The sequence below is a fragment of the Acinonyx jubatus genome, chromosome B4 (assembly GCF_027475565.1).
Source record: "Acinonyx jubatus isolate Ajub_Pintada_27869175 chromosome B4, VMU_Ajub_asm_v1.0, whole genome shotgun sequence".
Classification (NCBI taxonomy): domain Eukaryota; kingdom Metazoa; phylum Chordata; class Mammalia; order Carnivora; family Felidae; genus Acinonyx; species Acinonyx jubatus.
Window position 1 is genome coordinate 35,983,723 of NC_069387.1, and position 25,511 is coordinate 36,009,233.

The 25,511-nt window shown below is 36.1% G+C and overlaps 1 protein-coding gene across 13 annotated transcripts in view; it reads right to left on the reverse strand.

Moving 5' to 3' along the window:
* Window positions 1-25,511, reverse strand: part of ERC1 (ELKS/RAB6-interacting/CAST family member 1) — a 505,760-nt gene that overhangs the window by 358,231 nt on the left and 122,018 nt on the right. For all 13 annotated transcript variants that reach the window (XM_053225651.1, XM_053225649.1, XM_053225652.1 and 10 more), the window contains 2 exons: window positions 24,890-25,057; window positions 3,172-3,339 (listed from right to left, as the gene is read on the reverse strand). In XM_053225651.1, coding sequence (XP_053081626.1) covers window positions 3,172-3,339; window positions 24,890-25,057 — 336 coding nt within the window. The remainder of the gene's footprint in view (window positions 1-3,171; window positions 3,340-24,889; window positions 25,058-25,511) is intronic.

Sequence of the window (25,511 nt, forward strand, 5' to 3'; positions counted from 1 at the left end):
AAAATGGACTAAAAACCTGAATTTGAGACCTGAAACCATAAAAATCCTAGAAGACAACACAGGCAGTAACTTCTTTGACATCAGCCATAGCAACTTCTTTCTAGATACGTTTCCTGAGGCAAAGGGAACAAAAGCAAAACTAAACTATTGGGACTACATCAAAATAAAAAACTTCTGCACAGCAAAGGAAAACAATCAACAAAACTAAAAGGCAACCTATGGAATGGGAGAGATATTTGCAAATGAAATATCTGATAAAGGGTTAGTATCCAAAATATATAAAGAACTTATAAAGCTCAACACCAAAAAAATGAATAACCCAATTATAAAATGGGCAGAAGACATAAACAGACATTTTCCCAAAGAAGCCATAGAGATGTCCAACAGACATATGAAAAGATGTTCAACATCACTTATCATCAGGGAAATGCAAATCAAAACCACAATGAGATATCACCTCACATCAAAATGTCAAAATGGCTAAAACCAACAACAGAAGACACAATAGGTGTTAGTGAGGAGGTGGTGAAAGGAGAACCCTCTTGCACTCTTGGTGAGAATACACTGATGCAACCAGTCTGGAAAATAGTATGGAGGTTCCTCAAAAAGTTAAAAATAGAACTACCCTAAGATCCAGCAATCGTACTACTTGGTATTTACCCAAAGAATACAAAAGCACTAATTCAAAGGGATATATGCACCCCTATGTTTATAGCAACCTTATTACAAAAGCCAAGATATGGAAGCAGCCCAAATGTCCATCAACTGATGAATGGATAAAGAAGATGTGGCATATATATACAATGGCATATTACTGAGCCATAGAAAAGAATGAATCTTGCCATTTGCAATGATATGGATGGAGCTAGAGAGTATGCTAAGTAAAATAAATCAGTCAGAAAAAGACAAATATAGTATCATTTCACTCATCTGTGGAATTTAAGAAACAAAATAAATGAGCAATGTAAAAAAAGGGAGGGGGGTGGGGAGAGAGAGGGCAAACCAAGAAACAGACTCTTAACTATAGAGAACTGACAGTTACCAGAGGGGAGGTCAGTGGAGGGATGGGTAAAATAGGTGATGGGGATTAAAGAGGGCACTTGTAACAAGCACCGGATAATGTATGGAAGTGTTAAATCACTACAATGTATACTTAAAACAAATATTACACTGTATGTTAACTAGCTAGAATTTAAATAAAAAATTTAAAAAACAATTTAAAAAAAGAAAAAAAATTATACCTTGGCAATAGTTAGCTGTGACACTGTAAAACTAGTAACAAACATTAAATTCACTTAAACACAGAAGTAAAAGCTAAACAATATGAATTATAATTATAGTAAAAATGTCTTTCCCCCTTGAAAAGCAACACATTGTAAATCCATAAAGTATTATGGATTCAATAAGATAACAAAGCTTACCAACAAAAATCAAGATGGGAGAGATCATAAGTAAACTATTTTTCATAAAAAGTGGTCAACAGATGCAGATTTTTAAATTTGTTAAATCAAAAATACTAATTTGAAAATATATATGCACCCCTATGTTTGCTGTAGCATTATTGATAATAGCCTAATTATGGAAGCAGCCCAAGTGTCCCAACAATAGATGAATAGATGACTGGTATATATATACATACAATGGAATATATTCAGCCATTTAAAAAAATGAAATCTTGCCATTTGCAATAACGTGGATGGAGCTAGAGAACATAATGCTAAGTGAAAAAAAAGTTGGAGAAAGACAAATACCGTATGATTTCACTCATACGTGGAATTTAAGAAACAGAACGAATAAAAAAAAAAACAGACTCTTAACTGTAGAAAACAAATCGATAGTTAACTGAGGGGAAGTGTGTAGGGGATGGATGAAATAGGTAAAGAGGATTAAGAGTATACTTATCACAGTGAGCACTGACACAGGTATAGAATCGCTGAATTACTATATTGTATACACTGTATGTTACCTATACTGGAATTAAAATTTAAAAAGAAAAACTAAAAAATAACAAAAATTATTTTAAAAGTAAGCATGTCAGGAGAAAGAGTGATGAGATTATATGCATAATAATTTAAATAATTTATCTTGTTGACAAGATATAGTCAACAGATATTTAAAGTGATCAAATATTTATGGTTACATACAGGAAGCAAATGAAAACCAAACTAATATACTATTGGTAAAATACAGGACATGGTCTTCTGTACTACAAAGAAAAGGTGAGGGACACCTGGGTGGTTCAGCTGGTTAAGGGTCCAACTCTTGATATCCTCTCAGGTCATGGTATCATGGTCGTGAGATCAAGCCCTGCATTGGGCTCCAAGCTGAGCATGCAGCCTGTTTGGGATTCTCTCTCTCCTTCTCTCTCTGCCCCTCCCATGCTCATGGGCACTGAATGAATGAATGAATAAATAAGAACTGAATGTGAGGTTTAGTAAAGAGAGTTTTATTCCTTGGCTATTGTTAGAGGTTAAAAATAAAAAAAAAAATTTTTATATTTATTTATTTTTGAGAGACAGAGAGAGACAGACCAAGAGTAGGGGAGGGTCAGAGAGAAAGGGAGACACAGAATCCGAAGCAGGCTCCAGGCTCTGAGCTGTCAGCACAGAGCCCAACGTAGGGCTCAAACCCATGAACCTTGGGATTATGACCTGAGCCAGAGTCAGACGCTTAACTGACTGAGCCACCCAGGTGCCCCAGGTAGAGGTTAAAAATAAACTGGAACAAGATCGAATATTTCTAATCTGTCATCTCAGTGGAGATGAACAATAAATACTACTGTCTACTATAACTGTTATCTCAAGAGTATCCCTTACTTAAGCTTAAAAAAAGGGAGGGGAATAATTATTGATACTTTTCTTATTTACTCCAGAGTTAGCCTCTTACAATCACGAGGAACCTACAAGTAACCTACAAAGCGACCTATGAGGCACTTTTCAGAAACAGCAGCATCAAAAATACTATGGACACTAAGCGCATTACTTTAAAAATTGAATATGCAGAGCAGTTTTAACAATCTACCTACTGCAACAACACTTTCATTTACTAACCATAAAAATATAAACAGTGGAATAAGAAAGAAACTTTGACAGAATTTAGGTATAACTTAGTGGTAGGAATGGGGATGTATGGTAAGTGTAGGAAACTAAACTCAGAACACCTGCACCTTACCTTCTTCTGAAGAACATTAACCTTTCGCTCCTTCACATCCAGCATGTCCTTGAGGTCATGTATCTCTCCAGCTTGTGTCCCCTTCTCCTCGGCCATATCCTGAATTTGTTTTGTCTTCTTATTCAGCATGGTTTCCTTCTCCTCCAAACGCAATCGGAGAGCATCCACCTAAGAATGTGACATTTTTACAAATGATTAAATGAAAAGAAAGGAATGTAATTCCTTCCAAATAGATGTGTACAATTGCCCAAATGATACTTATATAGTAAGTGTTCATTAGAATCAATAAAATACCACTCTAAATACAATCATTGCTATTTAGAAACTAAACCATAAACCTTATGAGCAGTTTTGTAATAAAAATAAAATTTACATTAGTTAAATATACGATATAGCAGGATAAATAGATCTGAATCAAGGGACAAAATGGAGACTTGTTATAAAGAGACTGAGTTTTGCCACTTCTATAAAAGTAGTATAATCTACAACTATGCTTCTCAAACTTTAGGTGCATTACAATCATCTGGAGGGTTTAAACAGATTGCCAGGCCCAGCCACCAGAGCTTCTGATTCAATGGGTTTAGGGCTCATGAATTAGTTGTGGGTTTTTTTTTTTTTTTTTAATGAATTAGTTTTTCCAACAAGTTCCCAAATGATTCCACACTGCTTTAGAAATCTAAAGTTAGAAAGAAAACCCTAAGTATCAATCACCAAGCATGACACTTACTGTATCACATAATACAAACTAATGGTAGAATATGATGCTTTTTAGACAGACAATCCTATAATGCACTGAGACATCTGTACAAAGGAAAGCAAAGGTCTATTTTCAGACCCCAAGCCTAGTCAGCTGAAGCCTAGCATCCAGTTACCTTTATCCCCCCCAAGTTTAACACTTCTCACTAAATATAATTTTCAAATAACTAGAAACCTAATAATAGTGCATATTTTTAAATCCACTCAAAGCAAATTTTATCAAGCATACTCACACATTAAATTTATTTTGGGTTTGTTTCTTTGTTTTGCTTTTCCACTAGATTTAAAGTTCAGCAAATAGTAACACATCTATTATAGCAAACGAGGGAGGTACATTTCTTTCATTTTAAGACAGTGTGTTGTTCAACAGAAATATGTTAAGTCCTATGCAAACCACAATGAAACTTAAGCTTTCTAGCAGCTACATTAAAAAATAAGAGATAAAATTAATTTTAATACTGTATCTTGTTTAATCTATCTACAATACTGTCATTTCAAACATGTAATCCATATTAAAAACTATTAATGAGCCATTTTACTTTATATTCTTTGTTTCATACCAAGTCTTAAAAGTCCAATGCATATTATAATTTTTATTTACATCATATCTCAATTTGGACTACCATATTTCAAGTCTCAATGGCCACATGTGGACTGGTGGCTTCCACAGTGAAAGTGCAAATCTAAGACATCAAGTATATTTCTATAAAACATCTTTAACCTAGAACTTGTCCTGTATTATTTTTCCTGGCTAATTAACCAGCCCACAAAGAAAAAACAGGTAGCATGAGTAATGACTCACATTTAAAGTACACCAAAACTCTCAAGGACAATCTAATATTATATCTAAACTATAAGGTATTTGAGACCCAATACTGTGTATGGTAATACTGCTAAGTATTATGGAAAATATCCTATGAGACTAGTCTCATTTGAGACTGCTATAGTTAAGTCATTACATACTTACAAATTATGTTGGTCTGTGCTGGAAAGGAAAAACATGTAAATAAACCAAATTTTACTCTGCTAAACTACACTTCTACCAACCACTTCAACGTCCCTAGTCCCACCAAGCCAGAAATTGGGGAAGTAATCTTTTTAGGCTCCATTTATAATTCTTTACCACAAATTCTACCATGTCCCCTCAATAAATACCTGTCACTTCTAATTTTCCTGTATTCTATTTTAATAGGAAATATGGTAACCTTATTATATTCTGGAAAGGTCCACCTAAGAACTTTCAAACTCTTAAATTCTTATTTCTGAAACACAACTGTTTTCTTTCTTCTAGCCTACTAAGTCGTCTCTTTGTGCACAGCATAACCTCTGATCTAAAATCTCTTTTCTATCATTCATCCCTATTCTGGTTTTACTTCTTTTTCTCCCAGCCTGAACAATCATTCAACACAGCCTCATAGCACCTCCTTTTTATTTTAGTCATATTCATTTTACACATCTTTTCTACTCTATTAAATGGTTTTCTTCATTCTACTCTCAGACTTCTGAACCTTTCTGCATACGGTCATGTATGTGCTTGCCAACCATACCTACGGTAAATTAAAAATCCTCACAATTCTATCCTCAAGCATCATATCTTCTTCACTTGCATTCTCCCTGTGGAAAACTTCACTCTCCCCTGGCGACCTGGAAAACTGGGACTGAGAAAAAGTAGCTATAAATAAACAATGGCAGGAATTAAGATTAACTCATCTGTCTCCAGATCCTCCAATCTTAACCACTAATTCTGTAATACACTACCTCACTAACAACTAGAGAAAAAAGAGTATATATGATTTCATATATGTAAAATTCTACAGAATGTATATTAATTACAGTAATAGAATAGAACACTAATAGATCAAGGTTGCCTGGGAAGAGGAAGAGGGGGGAGTAGTAAAGAATATCAGGGAAAAGCCAAAGAAAGGAATTACAAAGAGGTACACGAAAATCTGCAGGACATATTCATTATCTTGACTGTGGTACTGGTTTCACAGGTGTGTGTGTGTGTGTGTGTCAAAACTCACCAGACTGTACATTTTAAATATATGCAGTTTATGTCAACAAATTTTTTTTTAATTTTTTAATGTTTATTTATTTTTGCGAGAGAGAAAGAGACAAAGCGTGAGCTGGAGAGGGGCAGAAAGAGAGGGAGACACAGAATCCAAAGCAGGCTCCACGCTCCAGGCTCCAATGGTCAGAGCCCGATGCAGGGCCTGAACCCACAAACTGTGAGATCATGACCTGAGCCAAAGTCAGAGGCTTAACCGACTGAATCACCCAGGTGCCCCAATAAATTTTATTTTTTAAAAAGCAAAAGCAGAAAGTATTGTATTTATTAAGAAATAAACCAACAGACCTTTGCAAGAGAAACGGGAGCCGAGCTCACAGACCCACACATACAGGAACCCATGCATATAAAAAACAGAGGTGATACTATAATCAGCAAGAAAAGGACAGAGTATTCAATAAACTGTCTTCAAACAATTGGCTACCCATACTGATGAAGGGGGTCAGATCTCTAACTCATACACAAAAATAAATTCTAGGTAAATTAAAGATTTTATATTTGAGAAGCAAATCTTTAAAACTTTTAGTAGGAAAATATACAAAAATACTTTTAAATTGAAAACTTCTGCACATCATGATACTATTTTAAAGTGTTTTATTATTTAATCTGTATTTTATGTGCCTGAAATATTTCATTCTTAACAATAATACTAAGGAAAATACAGGAATATTGATAGTTGCTTTAAAAATGTAGATATTTTATAAGCTGGCAAAATTAAATAGGATCCAATACTGAATTTCAATTTTCAAAATTTATGACCATTTACAATCACTCCAAAAAAATTTAAATGCCTAGGTATAAGCCTAACAAAACTTATAAAGGATCTATACGCTGAAAATTACAAATAAGAAATCAAAGAAGATCTAAATGTGTTCTTCCCTTGAATACTTTATGAAATGTAAACGACATGTGTTAAGATAGCCAGCCTATTTAAAATTTTTCTCAGAGATATGGAAAACGAAAAGATTAAAGTGATTTAAAAAAAAATGTGTTTACTGACAAACAGTAGAACTACAATAAATAAAACCCAGTGAATCCAAGAAATATAACAACTAAAAATATATAGTTTTGGTGCCTGAATTCAGCACTAAAGACCTCAGAGCAAGAATTAAAATTCAATGCAAAAAAGATTAATTACATGATTTCCCCAATAGTCCTTTCTAAAGTGCAAGATGACAAAAGTCTTTACATTTCCTTGGTTTTCCATCACCAACCTATTAAAATCAGAAACACTCTACCATGCAAAGAAACAAAAAAGTCCACAAGACAATGTCAGAACTGAATATTGATTCAATTTGAAGAAATGGACCACCACCACAGAGCAAAGACCTTTGTGGAATATGAAATTCACAACCAGGCTGCTTAAGATGCCAAAAGAGCCCATTGACCCTTATCCACTTGGCATTCAGGCACAGCTCAAGCTGGCCTGTGTGGCTACTAATCCTATTTGACAGTATCAGATTTGGTTCCTATTAGCTGAATCCATTACAGGGCATCAGTCACGGTGATTCAAGAGGGTGCTTATTGAAATCACTGACCCTTCTGCAGAGTTAAAGAGGTCAAAGTCTTAAAAAAGTACACATGTCAGAAAATTTAAAAATAAATCATATACTAAATCATTTGCACCTAATTTCTTTTTTTTTTTTTTAATTTTTTTTTTCAACGTTTATTTATTTTTGGGACAGAGAGAGACAGAGCATGAACGGGGGAGGGGCAGAGAGAGAGGGAGACACAGAATCGGAAACAGGCTCCAGGCTCTGAGCCATCAGCCCAGAGCCCGACGCGGGGCTCGAACTCACAGACCGCGAGATCGTGACCTGGCTGAAGTCGGACGCTTAACCGACTGCGCCACCCAGGCGCCCCTGCACCTAATTTCTACATTCTCATTTGTATTTTGTATACTGCATATTCTACTTCTCTCTTTTTTAATGCTTATCTATTTATTTTGAGAGAGGGAGAAAGACAGCAAGCAGGAGAGGGGCAGAGAGAGATGGAAACAGAGAATTCCAAGCAGGCTCTGCGCTGTCACTGTCGAGTCCAATGCAGGGCTCAAACTCATGAACCATGAGATCATGACCTGAGCGAAAGAAGTGGGACATTTAACCGAGTGAGCCACCCATGTGCCCCTGAATATTCTACTTCAAACACATATACTATATATCCCAATAAACACAAGCAAAGACAAAGCAACCTCCTAAAAGACATTTCACTCAATATCCCTGAAATATATTACTGAATTCTTATTATAAAGGCAAAAAGTCCAGACATTTAAATTTGTAGATAAGTCTTAACTGCCTAATTTCTTTGTCTCTCAGTTCTTCTCAGCATTAATTTCAGAAAAATGAAATGTTTTCCTTCTGTGGGTAAGAAATCAGAATACAGCAGAAATATATCCCTCAGCATTTCTAAATGTTCCTCATTCTGTTGGTACCAAAGTCTCATAGGACAATAACTATAAGACTTCATATTTCTGCTTCTTTACCAAAAGTACCTAGATATCCTAGCTGCATTTGTACATTAGATCCCTCACTCAGCTAAGTGACCTTGGAAATGTGCCAGTGCTAACCAGTCATAGATACCTGCATGCCATTTTGAGGGAATGTCAGGTATGAGACCCACAGGAATTGGTGACTGAAAAAAAGTAAAAAATGAAAACTCTTGTATTAAACATACAAACCTTCAGTGTAAGAGTAGCTGGAAATGCAGGCTTTGGTATAAAATAGATCTCATATAACAAATATTAGGTACAGAAATACTCAAGTCCATAGTAATTAGAATTACTAAATGATCTTGTCTTTACTAAGTATTCAATTCGAATCACTTACTGTAATACACTTTTTCTTGGTCTACTTTTTTTGTGCAATGAAGAATTTAAATGTGTTTGTCTGGAGATCTAAGATAAAAATAACCACAAAAACCACTCTGCTACTACTAGATTAATTGCTCTGAATTCTACATTGATCTTTCTGGTTTGGAGTGAGCTAAGTTCATAGTACAATTTTGTGTGAGGTCCATATTTTGCAAACCACAAAAAAAACACATTCAGGAAAGCCCCTCAGAGACGAGCTGGACACATAATCATCACCCTAATACCATTCCTGGTAGGAGGAATAAGACCTTGTTTATTCACATCAACTGCACTGGAGGAACAGCATCCACCTAGCTTGCCAAGCGTCAAGGTCTGTGGCAAACAGGTTATGCCAACTTCAAAAACACAGAAGGTTTTTCTCTACAAGATTTTCTCTACCATTGGACATGAACAAAAAAATGGCTACCCGGCTCTTCTGGACTCACTTCTGATCAAAAGCTATCAACTCTCTTAAGCTATCTTATTTACATCATGAATCTAAATACACAATAGCAGTAGTAACTGCATGGATACAATAGCTTGTTTACTAGAACTCCTATCTTGGCTTTGCCATGATTCACTCCTTTCTGATTCTCTGACCACAACTTTTCAGTTTTCTTCGCTGGCTCCTCTTGTCATTTTCCCCTCCTCACATCTCACTTTATATAACTTCCTCTGGAGAAACCAATTCAATCCTAGGCTACAGACACCACATCCATTATGACAGCTTCCAAATCTTTATTCCTAACCTCAACCAGTTCTAAAACCCTGAGATTTTAACAAAATATTCTACTTAACCCAGATTTCCACTGAATATTTAGTTTAGACTGAGATTTTGGAGTGCCTGAGTGGCTCAGTTGGTTGAATGTCTGACTCTTGACTATGGTTCAGGTCATGATCCCAGGGACAGGGGATCAAGCCCAAGTCAGGCTCTGTGCTAAATGTGGAACCTGCTTGGGATTCTCTCTCTCTGCCCCTCTCCCCCTGCTCACACTCTAAAATGAATAGAATAGAATAGAATAGAATAGAATAGAATAGAATAGAATAGAATAGAATTTTTTTTAGAAACTTTTCCTTTAAAAAACCTTTAAAGATCCCCTAATGAGGTCAAACATTAATGTAGATTAAATCTGATGGTGTTTATTATATTACTTTCTGCATTTCTTTCTGTATTTGGCAGTATTTCATAAACTTTTTAAAAATTACTAATCTAAACTCTGTATTTTAAAGCTGATGAGGGGCACCTAGGTGGCTTGGTCAGTTAAGCATCCAACTTTAGCTCAAGTCATGATCTCGCAGTCCGTGAGTTCAAGCCCTGTGTCAGGCTCTATGCTGACAGCTCAGAGCCTGGAGCCTGCTTTGGATTCTGTCTCCTCCCTCTCTTTGCCCCTCCCCCACTCATACTCTGTCTCACTCTATCTCTCAAAAATAAATAAATGTTAAAAAAAATTTTTTTTCAAGCTGATGAATCAATGCCCAAACTAAGTGATTTGCCCAAGATCACTAAGTATAATTTCCTATCACCACATTTCTCATTAATCTCATCTGGAACGGAGGCTGAATGAAGGACGCTGGACCACAAGACTGACAACACCCACAAGTAAACGTTTTTTTAAAAGGCTATTTTGGCAAACAGCATTGAGCTGTTTAAAGCCTTATACCTGACAAAAAGTTGAAGAGCTCAGAGAAACATCAAAAAGGCCAAGGATGTAGATGTGCCTTTCCACAGTACATAGTTTATTTGTACTTTACTCACGAAGACACACACACAGAAAAGTTGCAAATTTAGTCTAAAAAACCAATGTCAATATTGTCTCCACCTGAAAATTCATAGTAAAGACAACACAATAACAACTACACAAAGTATATAGTAATAAGCTATATTCAGCTATGTAGCCTCAGTAGAAATGTTAATGTTGGTCTCTGCAAATCTGATAATGCAGGGCAGTTGGCCAATCTAGTTCTTCTACCCTGACCCCTCTAAGCCAACATATCTGTAACACTTCCTTATTCTGGTACCAGACTAAAATTAAGTAAACCTTATAATCGTGCCGGAAACCCTTAGAATCACAGAAAGAGACCATTTCCTCATTGGAAGGACCTGGTAAGCTTACCTGATTGAATCTCTCCTCTAAATCCTGGGTCTCTATATCCCTTTTAAGCAGGCTTTTCTAGTATCTGAACACCTCCAGTAAAACTCAGGTACACAGTTCCTCTCCAGAGGCTGCCCATACTCTGCTTTTACCAGGCAAAAAGCTATCTCTTATCCAGAGGTTTTAAAAGAAAAGAAAAAAAAAGAAAAAAGGCTTTTTCTGTACTTTTATCCACTGGCCCAAGTTCAGCCCCTTAGGCCAGATGCTCTTCTACGTAATAGCCATTCAGATACATGCAGACTATCATGTACTCCCAAGAGCATTTCTTTTCCAAGCTACCCTTCAACTATTCCTTAATATGCCATGATTTCAGACTCTTTGCATCTAAACATGCTTAAATGTGCCAACATCCTTTAAATCACTGTATCCAGAACTCAATATTTTACGTCTGATTACTTTACCCTTATATCTAGGCACTTTCAAAACAAATGAAGATTGCATATGGTTTTTTGTTTTTGAAGGGGTTTTCTGGCAGCCACTATACAGATGCTTTTGTCAGTTTTTATGGGTTTGGTAGATTGACTGATTGATTGATTCGGCTAGCTTTTTGTTGGAGAGAGGGAGAGATAGAAAATTAACAATTTTTACAGTCATCCTTTTAAATTTTTATCCTGCTTGGTTTAGCCCATTACTCTCTTTAAAGATCTTTTGGAATGCTGAATTTCTTATCTAATATGCACATTACCCATCCTTCCTCCATATTTTTTTCCATCTGATTCATTAATAAAAATATTTAACAAGGAAGAGTTAACATTCGAGGGATACATAATAAATACTACCAGAAATTTTTTTTAATTTTTTTTCAACGTTTATTTATTTTTGGGACAGAGAGAGACAGAGCATGAACGGGGGAGGGGCAGAGAGAGAGGGAGACACAGAATCGGAAACAGGCTCCAGGCTCTGAGCCATCAGCCCAGAGCCTGACGCGGGGCTCGAACTCACGGACCACGAGATCGTGACCTGGCTGAAGTCGGACGCTTAACCGACTGCGCCACCCAGGCGCCCCACTACCAGAAATTTTTATGTAAGTTAACATACATCATTAAACATCACCTTTTGGGAAAAGTAAATTTAAGGTTATGAAGAAACCTAATTACCATCTTATCCAGCTTCCATTTCTCCATCTTATTTACACTGCCTTGCCAGTGCCTTGAAGAGGTATAGGTCTACTACATTTCTCATATACTCCTGATCTTCCAGACTGGAAATCCTAGATATAGAATAATAAACTATAAGATATATCTTATATATCTTACCAGACACAAGAATAATATAAAATTAGCCTGAGATGACCTAATTTTTTTTTATTTTTTAAATGTTTTTATTTATTTTTGAGAGAGAGAATGCAAGTGGGGCAGGGGCAGAGAGACAGGGGCAGAGGACCCAAAGAGGGCTCTGCACTGACAGCAGCAAGCCGAATGTGGGGCTTGAACTTGGTAACCCCAAGTTCAGGACCTGAGCCAAAGTCAGATACGCAACTGAATAAGTCACACAGCTATCCCTGAGATGACCTAGTTTTAATGTTGACTTTCAGTAATGACCATTTCACCTCAAGATCCTTCAATATTCCATTCTAAAATAGCACTTAGGGGGCAGGACACCTGGGTGGCTCAGTCAGTTAAGCGTCCGAATTTGGCTCAGGTCATGATCTCACAGTCTGTGAGTTTGACCCCAAGTCAGGCTCTGTGCTCACAGCTTGGAGCCTGGAGTTTGCTTCGGATTCTGTGTCTCCCTCCATCTCTGCCCTTCCCCCACTCATGCTCTGTTTCTCTCTCTCTCTCTCTCAAAAATAAACACTAAAAAATTAAAAAAATAAAATAAAATAGCACTTAGGAAAAAGCTTAGGTGCACAGAGGTGGCAATCCTCTTTGTTCTCTTGTTTGAAAATCATAGTGCCATTTGCTCAAAGCCAATCTTAAAAACTGCTATCATCTTCATGATTCCTAAATGATAATCAATAACTGATTAGTAATTTAATTTGCACCTGGGATTTAAACTGTCCTAGCCAAAAACAAAACAAAACAAAACATTTTACAGCACTTTACAGACTAAGGACGCTTAAAATGTAGACTCTGATTCAAAGGTCTAAAGTATGACTCAAGATTTTGTTTCCATTAAGTTCTTAGGTGAGTAGACACTGCTGATCTCAGAATCACACTTTGAATAGATCTCTTGAATACTTTCTTATAATTTCTCTTCTCACACATCTTGGGTATTCATTTTCATTTTTCCACTATTAGAATATACAACCTACTCTTTTCAGTCCTATGATATTCTTCTGGATGGAGAAGACAAAAGCAATCTAGATGCAGAATTTCACCTGCTCTATCATTTAGCAACCTCATACCAACAAGGAGAAGCAAGTGACAAGCTCTACCTTTTATGATCTTTCTCCAAAAGTCTTCACTTTTACTGGATAACCTTAACTAATTTTGGAGTTCTGGTATTAATGACACTATTGTTGTTAGGTTTGTGCCAAATTCTTACATTGATATTTGATTGTTTTTTTTTTCCTACTTGTCACATTAATATCCTTTTTCTACTATTGTCTCTTGAATCTCACCCATTCTTTGTAGAGACAATTTTTTCTTTTTAGCAGTTCTTTCTATGTGATCCATAGGGAGTAAACTCTCAGTCTGTGGTAGTCTGGAAAAAAGTCTTTAATCTACTTCGAGTGATAAATGATAGTTTCACCGGCTTCAGAATTATGAACTGAGAGGGCACCTGGGTGGCTCAGTCGGTTAAAGATCTCTTCTCAGGTCATGATCTCATGGTTCTTGAGTTCAAGCCCCGCATCAGGCTCTGTGCTGCCACCTTGGAGCCTGGAGCCTGGTTCAGATTCTGCATCTCCCTCTCTCTCTGTCCCTCCCTCTCTCTCTCTCTCAAAAATAAACATTTTTTTAAAATTAAAAAAAGAAAGAAACAGGAGTTGTCTAAGGTTTTCACGGAACTTTGAAGGTTTTACCCTACCATATTCTCTCTTGCTCCTATTGTTGCTGTTGTAAAGCCTACTGTGGGCCTGTTAATCCTTCATAGGTAAACTATCTTTCCTCTCTCGTGGCTTTTGTTCCTTAATGTTTATTTATTTATTTTGAGAGAGAGTGAGAGTGAGTGGGGAAAGGGCAGAGAGAGAGGGAAAGAAAGAATCCCAAGCAGGCTCCACATTGACAGTGTGGAGCCCAACACGGGGCTTGAACCCACAAACCATGAGATCATGACCTGAGCCAAAATCAAGAGTCAGACATTTAACAGACTGAGCCACCCAGGTACCCCAAATTTCTGGTGGCTTTTAAAATCAGTTTATCTATGGTTTCATTGTGATTTTTGGTAGGTGAGGATATCTTCCTGCTCAAGAATTATTTGCTCCTAAACAGAAGGTCCATTCCTATCATCTGGTCAGAAATATTCTCAGCAATTATCTCTTTTAAAATTGCCTCCCATTTCCTCTATCCTCCCCTTTTGAAACTCCCTTATATATGTTAGATTTCTATTTTGACAGACTTCTCTTTAATTTCTATCTTCTTATGTGTCTTATTGCTCTCCGGATAACGTCTCCTCAGATGTATTTTCCAATTCACTGTCTCTGCAGCTCTACTTTGCAGTTTACTACTACATTGTTCTTCCACTTTAGTTATTACGTATTTCTTTTAATAGTTTTAATTAATTTATTTATTTAAGAAAGAGAGAGTGCATGGGAGGGGGAGAGAGAGAGAAGAGAGAGAGGGAATCCCAAGCAGGCTCCACACCATCAGCATGGAGCATGATACAGGGCTCGACTCACAAACCATGAGATCATGGCCTGAGCCGAGATCAAGAGTCAGATGCTTAACTGCCTGGGTCACTCAGGCACCCCTAGTTATTATATATTTCGTATCTAAAACTCTGTTTTGTTCTTTAACAACCTGCCTGGTATTATGTACAGTGTTTTGCCCTTTGTTCATGTTTTAAATCCTTCCTTCATGTATGTAACAAGGTAGTATTTATTGAGTGCTATATGTGCATGCACTAACTCTCATAACATTCTAGAAGGTAATGCTATTCTCACAAATGAGGAAACTGAAGCACAGAAAGTATCAACTTACATTAACAAGTAACTGGCAAAGCCAAGATTAAAAGACACTAAACAACTACAGCTAGTGTTGCCCTTTATTACACTGCTCAGCTTTTACTCTCAATGGTCCTGAAACAACAGCCCAATAAGTTGTATTTTTTTTCTTCCATTCTAAAGAGTGCTCCTATGCTTACTTCTCCATCCTTTAATCATTTCATTTATGGTCTCTTTCTATTATCCAACGTTCCTAAGGGTCTAATCATTCTTATTTGTTCTTACTTCTGATATTGGTTCAGAATAAATTCCATAGGTGATTAACTAATTTGGGGTAGTAAGTTCATTCTAAGCAGGGCTCTTACCTGTGGGAATCTGTGTGGACTAGGCTGAAATCTATGTTGACAGCAGCTATGCATATTCAAACTCAAAGCTTATGAGAAGACACCTTTCCTCCAACTCTAAAATCAGGTAAGTCAGTTTCTAATATTGTCAATTAATACTGGTAGGATTAATTTTTTTCTAATCCACTTTTTCTCACAAAACTCCTAGATTTACTCGGTTTCAAATCTGTACCCCATTTAGGGCCAATGTCTGTTCTCCACATGTCAGCATTAAAATATAAGCCCCTTAGTTACCAAAAAGAATAACCCTTCAGAACAACTGTAGAGTCCTTGTTGACAGACGCTCGGTGTTGGAAGGGATGAGAAAAAACAGAGACATCTGCCCTGTCAGAGAGATAAACCAAACAACTCTGAGAATCAATGTGGTAAATACACCATACCCGACATACCTCACAGTAGTTACACAGTCAGAATTACTGTTTTCACACTTTCATCAACTTGGAGAAAGAAATAAATTACTCAATCTTCAGTTCACTTAAAACTATCATTGACTCATGCAAAGTTCTATTGTGCCTTATTATTTTTCCATCCACATCCAATATCCATTCCTCCATCAATATGCAGCCATTCTAATATATTTAATATGTAACTGAATATGCATTAACTTAAAAATATAGAGGCTTATTTTTTATACATATTTTTTAACTCATATGAATGCTATATACCTCATTCTCTTACTTCTAAATATATATATATATCCATGACCTTATGATTACTTCTAAGATCACTGCTTTTGACTTTTACATAGTATCCCATAGTATATACCCACTATATTTTACTTATCCAACCCCTCTAGAAATAACCGTTGGGGCCGCCTTCAATTCCTTGTTCTACAGTGAGCACCCTTATAATATATGTTCTCCTGTGAGCCAGTGGGAGCCAACTATGCCATATACCTTACAAGCACTGAATATTAACTCAATTTCTAATTTTTACCAATTTGAACAATGGAATATATTTCATTGTCTCCAAAATTGAGGATCCCATGCTATATTTATTTGCTAACCCTTAGGCTTCCTTGTTTGTTAATTGCCTACTTAAATCCTCTCTCTCACCCTATAGTCTCTTTTTCTTACTGATTTATAAGCATTGTTTATTCTATATTCCAATCTTTGTTATTTTGGGAGGCAGTGAAAATATCTTCTAATCAGTCACATATTTGTTAACTTTGCCAGTAGAGTTTTTTCTTGAATGGAAATACTTAAATTTGATGGCGTCATTTAAAATGTATCTTAAATGTATCCTACCTAATATACATTTTCATTAATTAGGCTTATAGGTTTCCCTTTCAAACTGAGGTCTTTAAACAATATGGAGTCCACTGTTTTATCTGGTATGTGATAGGCGGCCAATTTCATTCTCTGTATGTCAATTTTCTAACACTCTTTTAATGTGCACTAGTTTATGATGGTCCCATCTATATACACGTCTAAACTCTCTTTTTTCCCACTGGTCTATTTGCCCATTCCTTTGCCAGTACTACACAATTCCAGGGTGAATATTCCGGTTGGTTTATGGCTCTGTGGTATATTTTCAAATCTATTAAGGCAGATCTACCCATCTTTTCCTCTTTTTCTTCACTTTAATGTTAGTATAGCTTTATTTGTCAACGTAAGTTTTAAAATTTTTCAATTGTGGTCAAATACACATAACATAAAATTTGCCATCTTCACCATTTTTAAGTGTATAAGTCAATGGTGTTCAGTACATTCACAATGCTGTATTACCAATCTCCATAACTCCCTTCATCTTACGAAACAAAAACTGTTCCACTTAAAAAAAAAAAAAAAACCTTCTCCATTCTCCCCAGCTCATAACAACCACCATTCTCCTTCTATCTTTATGAATCTGACTTTTCTAGGTCCCACATACAAGTGAAATGATACATCTTTTGTGACTTGTCCATGTAAAACTTAAAAGTAAAATGAGTTTCTAAAAAAATACTGCTGAGTATTTTCATTGGAATTGAAAAATATGTAAATACTAATTTGGGGAGAACTGATATCTTACAGTATTAAATCATACCACTTATTGATAACAACAGATCTCTGAATTTATTTCTTTTTCCTTGTATCCTCTTGTAGATTCTTGGGCTTTCTTGCTTCTTCTACTTTTTGGAAAACATTAAATATAAAAAATGATTATTTTTTAATGTTTTATAAAGCTCTCCTGGCAAGCCAAGTCACAGGATTTAGAAGGAGATAGGGTTGAGGCTGAATACCATTTTAATTTTCTATAATGATTACTGTTCATGTTTTCTATTAATTCTTGAACCTACTTTGTCACATTTTCCAGAAATGTATTCTTTTGTTCTGTCTTTATAAGCTTATCAGAATATAATTGCTTATAAATGTCTTTTATTATTTTTAAATTGTATGGTGCTAGTAGTTCTTTATCATTCTGTAAGAGACATTCCTATCTGATTAGCCTTTTTAAAACAACACTTAGTTTATTTTATCCTCTACTGATTGCTTACTTAGTATCTGTTACCCTCCATTTTACTGTTTCTTGGTTTTGTTATTTTTTTCCTAGTTTCCAGACTTATATACTTAGCTTATTTGCATTTATTCTTTATTATTTTCCAATAAACATAAAAACTAGACATTTCCCTCTAGATACTAGAGGATTAGTTGTACCCCACAGATTTTCTTTTGCTTTCTGTTCCAGTCTCCTTCAACCCATGGTCATTAAGTAGTATATTTTCAACACTAATTCAAAAAGATACATGCACCCCTATGTTTACTGCAGCACTATTTCCAAAAGCCCAGATATGGAAGTAATCTAAGTGTCCATCAATAGACAAATGGATAAGGAAAACATGATATGTATACAATGAAATATTACACAGCCATAAAAAGGATGAGATCTTGCCATTTGAGACAATATGAATGGGCCTAGAGAATACTATGCTAAGTGAAGTAAGTCAGACTGAGAAAGACAAATACCATATGATTCCACTCCTAAGTGGCATTTAAAAACAAAAAAATGAATAAATAAAAAAAGCACAATCAGGCCTATAAATACAGAAGACAAACTGATGGTTGCCAGAGGGCAGGGGAGTGAGGGGTTAGGCAAATTGGGTGAAGGGGAGTGGGAGGTACAAGCTTGTAAATATGGAATAAATAAGTCACAGGAATAAATGCACAGCATAATGAATACAATGATATTGTAACAGCAACATAATGGGACAGATGGTAACTATACTTGTGGTGGACACAGCATAACATAAACAAATCACTGAGTTGTACACCTGAAACTTAATGTAATATTATGTGTCGATTATACTAAAAAGTACTACATTTTCAGATTCCAAATTTATTTGTTTTATGTTGCAATTCTTCATTACTGATTTTTTTTTTTAATTTATTTTTGAGAGAGAGTGTGTGAGTAGGCAAGGGGCACAAAGAGAGGGAGACACAGAATCCAAAGCAGACTCCAGGCTCTGAGCTGTCAGCACAGAGCCCAATGTGGGCTTGACCTCATGAATCATAAGATCATGACATGAACCAAAGTCGGACATTCAACTGACTGAGCCACCCAGATGCCCCTTCATTACTGATTTCTAATTCTGCTACATTGGCGTCAAAGAACACAGTCCAGGTGACTTTAATTCCTGGGAATTTTGACATATCCTCTGTGGCCTAACACATTTGATTTTTATGACTATTCAAGAAGTTCTTAAAAAGTGTTTTCTATATCAGTTAGTGCAATATTTTACAGAATACCTATTTGAGCTTATTGTTATTGAAATTTTCTGAATTGTTTTTTACTTTTGTTTCTTTGATCAAGCTCTGAAAGCAATCTGTACTAATGAGCAACTGCAACTGTTGGTTTCATCTATTTCTCACCACTGTTGTTTTACACATTTAAAGGCAATGTTGTTAGATGCATAAATGTTCACAATCATCTTATTTTCTTGATCTACTGCTCTTTTTATCAGTACATAACATCGCTCTTTGTGCTTTATGACTTCTTTGCCTTAAAAGATAATTTAATTAATGTTAAAATAAGTGGGAGGGCATATTTTCTTGATAAACCTTTTATTTTATTTTTTAAATTTTATCTATTTTTTTAAATTTTTTTTAATGTTTATTTATTTTTGAGATAGAGAGAGACAGAGCATGAGCAGGGGAGGGGCAGAGAAAGAGGGAGACACAGAATCCGAAACAGGCTCCAGGCTCCGAGCTGTCAGCACAGAGTCCGACGCAGGGCTCGAACTCACAAACTATGAGATCGTGACCTGAGCCAAAGTCGGACGCTTAACTGACTGAGCCACCCAGGCACCCCAAATTTTATCTATTTTTTATTTTTAATTCTGCTATTTTTTTGTTTTATGCTTAACTCTTATTGACAGGATATTTCTGTATCTTATTTTTTAGCCCAATTGAGGTCTGTATTTTTTTAAGTTTATTTATTTCTTTAAGTTTATTTATTTTGAGAGAGAGAGGGAGACAGTGCAAGTGGTGGGGGGGGGGGGGGGAGTGATAGGGAGGGAGATAGAGAATACCAAGCAGGCTCCACGCTGACAGCACAGAGCCCAATGCAGAGCTTGAACCCACGAACTGTGAGATCACGACCTGAGCTGAAACCAAGAGTTGGATGCTTAACTGACTGAGCCACCCAGGCACCTTGAGGTCTGTATTTTAATCTACGTTTAACTCATTGCATATATTGCCTTTCCCATATTCATACAATTTTGGCCAACATTTTTGGTGTCTACATACCATCTTGTTTCTCCCCATCCTCACTGCCTCATTCTTTTCTATTCTCCACTAGATAGACTAAATTTTATACTGAACATTTGAAATTTATACACTGTTTTTATTCTCCTAGTATATTAACAGCAATACTTAACACTTATGTTTTCCTGGCATTTTCTCAAGTTTATCATTATTAGCATCTCCACAAACAAGACACGTTCACCACTGTGAATGGTGCTAATTCACCACTGGAGTTGGGAGACTGGTGGTGGTGGCAGGGAGCCCCCCAGATCTGAAAGCCTCTGGTATAATAATATGTACCTCTACTCTGCCAACACTCTTTCTCTAAAATGATCTTCTACACAGGTATAGAGGGAATGAGAAAGAAGAAGAGGCACTCAGAAGCTAGACAGGCCATCTTCACAAGCTCACTTGAATACCACACCAATGTTATACTGCAGTACCTGCCCCCACCACTACCCCATGACTCATACCTGGCTAAACACTGCTCACAATGGTAATGGAACAATGATCCACCTAGAACACTGGGAGAGAAACAGTCACTGAAAAATATCCCAAACCACCACATGATGCCAAATCCTCCTTTATTCTGAGTTGTTTCATATATACACATATATTCAGATTCCACACAAGGAGGCATTATAGCATTATGATCAAGAACATAAGTTCCGGAGTTTCAATTGATCAGACTCTGAATCCCAGGCAGTAAGTCATGTAACCTCCATCTCTCCAAGCTTCAGTGTGCCACCTATAAAACATTATGACAATTCTTATTTGCTAGAAGATTACTGTAATGCTAACTAAGAAAATGAAAGAAAGTATACACCCCTGCATGATACGCAGAAAGCATTTAATGTTAGGTATTATCAAATATGTTTTTTAACTAGATTATCTCTCAAATGCACTCTAGCCCTAAGGGTGTATTACTAACTCTAAGTATACTGGGGAAGTCAAAACTCTAGTTTGAAGAGCACAGCATATTGGGGCGCTTGGTTGGGAATGCAAGCAGAAGGTGCATGTCAAACAACAATGCCTAAGCTCCAGTGCCTAAACATGCTAGAACCTGGGCAGTTCTTTACTTTGTGCTGGATGCTGAGTCTCTGACCAACTCTGAAAGAAAAGCCACTTCCTATAAACTGTCAGTAAGAAATGGATGATACCATTCACCTATAATAAACAGAACTCTAGGGACGCCTGGGTGTCAGGGTGTCATCTGATACTTGATTTTGGGTCAGGTCATGATCTCAGAGTTTATGAGATCAAGCTCTGCACTGAGCATGGAGCCTGCTTGGGATTCTCTCTCTCTCTCTCTCTCTCTCTCTCTCTCTGCCCCTACCCCGCTTGTGTGTATGGGCATACTCTCTTTCTCTCTCTCAAAATAAACATTAAAAAATAAATAAATAAATAGAATTCTAAAATTAAATGTTCTGGAAAAGAAAAAAATTGTATTACTTTGAGACAATAAGGCTTCCATTATTTTAACATACTGATAAAATCAGCTCTGCTCATTGAGAACTCAAACAAAATAAATTCATTGTAAGGTCCATGGTACGTCATCAAGACTTAGAAACAAGAAAGTGGGCATAAAATAGAAAATTTCTTGAAAATATTATATTATAATTTCCTGAAAGTCCCAGGGTATTAGTGAGAGTGGCCCCAAGTGCCAATCAAAAGTAATGTGCTAATTTAAAACTTCATGTAACTCTCAACAATAAAAACAACAATCCTTATCTTACCTAATCCATACCATTAATCTGAGGATCACATAAAACAACAGAGATCAAATAAAAGTGCTTATAAATATTTAAAAATATTTGAAATCCACTGACATTTAATAATTCCCTCTAAATTCAGAGGAGAGCTACATAATTAAACATCTATTCTAGCCACAAAAACCTTAGGAAGCTGGTACTATCATTATCCTCATTTACAGATGAGGAATTAAAGGATTAAAGAGGTAAAGTAATTCATCCAACATCACATAACTAATGAACACAGACAGTTGCATTTCAAATTTAGGTCTGACTCCAAAGCCCATGCTTTTAACCACTATGTTACTAGATCCAGACCACTTCTGTGAAGGTTAACAGATTAGAAGAGATGTTCATAAAACAGGAGCAATTCCAGAGATACTATATATATTGTACACTGCCCATCACAAGAGGGCCTCATTCCCTGGACCATGAACAGGAAAAAAAAAAAAGAAAAGAAAAAAATCAGGTCTTTTCCCATATCCCCATTTTACTTTAAGGATTTTTAAAAACTCCTTGATCCATGTTCTTTTTCACACATGCTTAGTGATGTAAGCATTAGATCAAAGTCCAAGACAGCTGAAGAAATGAGAACTAGATCAGTTAAGAACAAATTACAGAAAATATATGAGACTTTGTTCAAAGAGCTGGTTCAAACTACCTTTTATTGGGCTCTCATGAGAAAGATACTTTGGAAAAAGTGACCCTGGTCAAATGTCACCAATGTAATTTGAGAAAAAAAAGTACATGCTAACAAACAGGCATATCACATTCATATAATCATCCTAGATTCAAAAGGTAAACATTAGCTTTTACACTGTCATCCTTTTGGATGAGATAGTCATATTTGAGCAATTTGTCCTAGTAACTTATAGGGGTAATCACTGAAACTCAGTTACTTCCATAATGGCTAAAAACAAATATAAGAACCATTCAAGAATGACCACAAATAGTCTTTAGTCTCTATGGTACAAGAAATCAATCACGAGCTCATCTGTATGAGACCTAGCGAATAAGAACATTATTTGAGAGGGGTACAAAGAAAAGGATGGATTGCCAAGAGGAAAAAGTAATTTATTAGACTGTGACAAGCTTTTAAATGTTTGCATTATCATTAACCAACTGCCTGGTTCTCTGATTCACACACCTGCCACCACCAGCCAATGCTATCACAGTAGTAAACTTGGACGTAGGCTCACCTCTAAAACACTGGCACCCTCTTCTGACCGTTATGCAGTACTGCATGCACACCAGTTACTGGGGTGAAAATTCTAATAAAGCCATTAGTAATTGTGCAGGTAACATTTTCCAGATAATTTTATATTTGTAATTCCCTGGATGAACATAAAATTAGCTTAATAAACATATGAAAGAGCATATCTTCTAAACAAAGTTTATGCCAATGAAGAGAAAACCAACTGTGTTCTCTTAATATTTTCAGAGATTATATATTAGCTGATTTTATTACAATAGCAATAATGATGACAATAACGAATAGACAAAGATTTTATTGCGTGCCAGGCACTAGGCTGATGAGGCAGACACTCCTACTCTTGTCATCTTACAGATGTGGGGAAAGTGAGGCACAATGAAGTTAAATAACCCAGGATCATGTACCTGAGAATAAGTGGTAAAGCTGAATTTCAAACTATGGTCCTGCAGCCAAAACCTACTTTTATCCAAAATATCCCTGTGAGGGAAAATGAAGTTATCATGATAACATGAGACATGACTGAAATAGAAACAGTATAGGTTATAAGGAAAATTACAAACATATCATCCAAATCCCTCATTTTCAGCGAAGTCCCAAACTGTACAAAAATAAAATATTACATGAAAGAGTTTTGGCCATTTACCCATTCCTCCTCACTTGAAGATTCTCAATCTTCTGGGTCTATGTTTTTATACCTTCTTTTTACTCCTAATTCCTCTTTTCCCTTTTCCCTAACTATGCCCTTATTTACCTATCTGGTTCTTTAAATGAAAAGAAAAAAAACTAATCCACATTGTATGCCTTTTCTTCTATAAAGCAGAACTACTTGGGGCACCTGGGTGGCTCAGTCGGTTAAGCGTCCGACTTCAGCTCAGGTCACAAACTCGCGGTCCGTGAGTTCGAGCCCCGCATCGGGCTCTGGGCTGATGGCTCAGAGCCTGGAGCCTGCTTCAGATTCTGTGTCTCCCTCTCTCTCTGCCCCTCCCCCGTTCATGCTCTGTCTCTCTCTGTCTCAAAAATAAATAAAAAACGTTAAAGCAGAACTACTTACCTATTTCTACCTAAATTCCCTATTTCACTATATCTTTAAAAAAATATTTAAGATAGTAAATCAAAATAACATCATCAATTCCTTCTCTTTGATCATTACAATTATGATAGATTCTCATCTGTATGGAATTATTTAGGGTATTCCTACCTAAAATCAGGGCTGAAAAACTAAATAATCTAAGATCTCTAAAAATAATAACTTTATTTTCAAACAGGAAATGAAGGCACATCATCTAACAATCTATTATTCAAAACAAGATCTAAAACACTTCTAGATTCTGCAGTTTGCCTACATAAAGCTATTCATTATACCAAAAATTAAGAACACTTAATAATCTAAACACAGGGTAACCAAGGTCACTGTCATTCACGACTAGAAAATTCACATGGGTCAGAACAAAATACTCATTTAGATTTCTTTTTAACAACTATCGTTACATTTCATAATGTTAGAAGCACAAACTTAGGGAACGTCTAAAGAATTAAAAACATGCACAAACTGCACCAGATTTAATTTATTAGATCTAAGAACTGAAACAAGATAGTTACATTTTTACTACAGTAACTGATCACACTGCTAAAGAATTAATCATTACATCATTCATATCTCCCAAATCTAACAAAAACAGCACAGGTAAAGGTGCCAAGGAATTGGCACATGAAAGGTGCCAAGGAATTGGCTCCCTGAAAATTCCAGAATTCATTTTACCTCGGTCTGTAGGATGGCAGCCCTTTGTTCTTTAGCAGTCAAGGACTCCTTCAGCACTTCAATGTGTTGCTTACTGTCTGAAAACTGGTTTGTGAGTGTTTCTAGCTTTGTCTGTAGGGCTAGTAGTTCTGTGTCCTTTCTGGACAGCTCCTGCTTCACCTGACCAATCTAGAGGAAAAAACAGAACATTGTAAGTAAAAAAGAAATGAAACAATCACCTCTGATCTGAATCTTTTTGACAGATCTGAGTCACAAAATACTAACTATAGCATTAGTTTTATGAGAAAACACAATTTATCTTTTTGTATCACCTAATCTTGGATAACCACCCACCACAAAAAACAACAACAACAACAACAACAAAAAACCAGGTTTTCAACAAATAGGGATATCCCAGTTTTCAATTATTGTGTTTCCTAAATACTCTTCAAAATCTCTTAGAAAAAGAATAGACAGAGAAAAATTCCAATTCAATTAGACTACTATGAGATAGCAGGAAGCACCTGAATACTATTGTGCTGATCAGTTTTCATTTTATTAAGTCAGACCTCTTAAAACATAAAGCAGGATTAGTGTAGATGTAAAACAGAAGGAAAAAAGAAAACCTCCTAGCATTGCCATT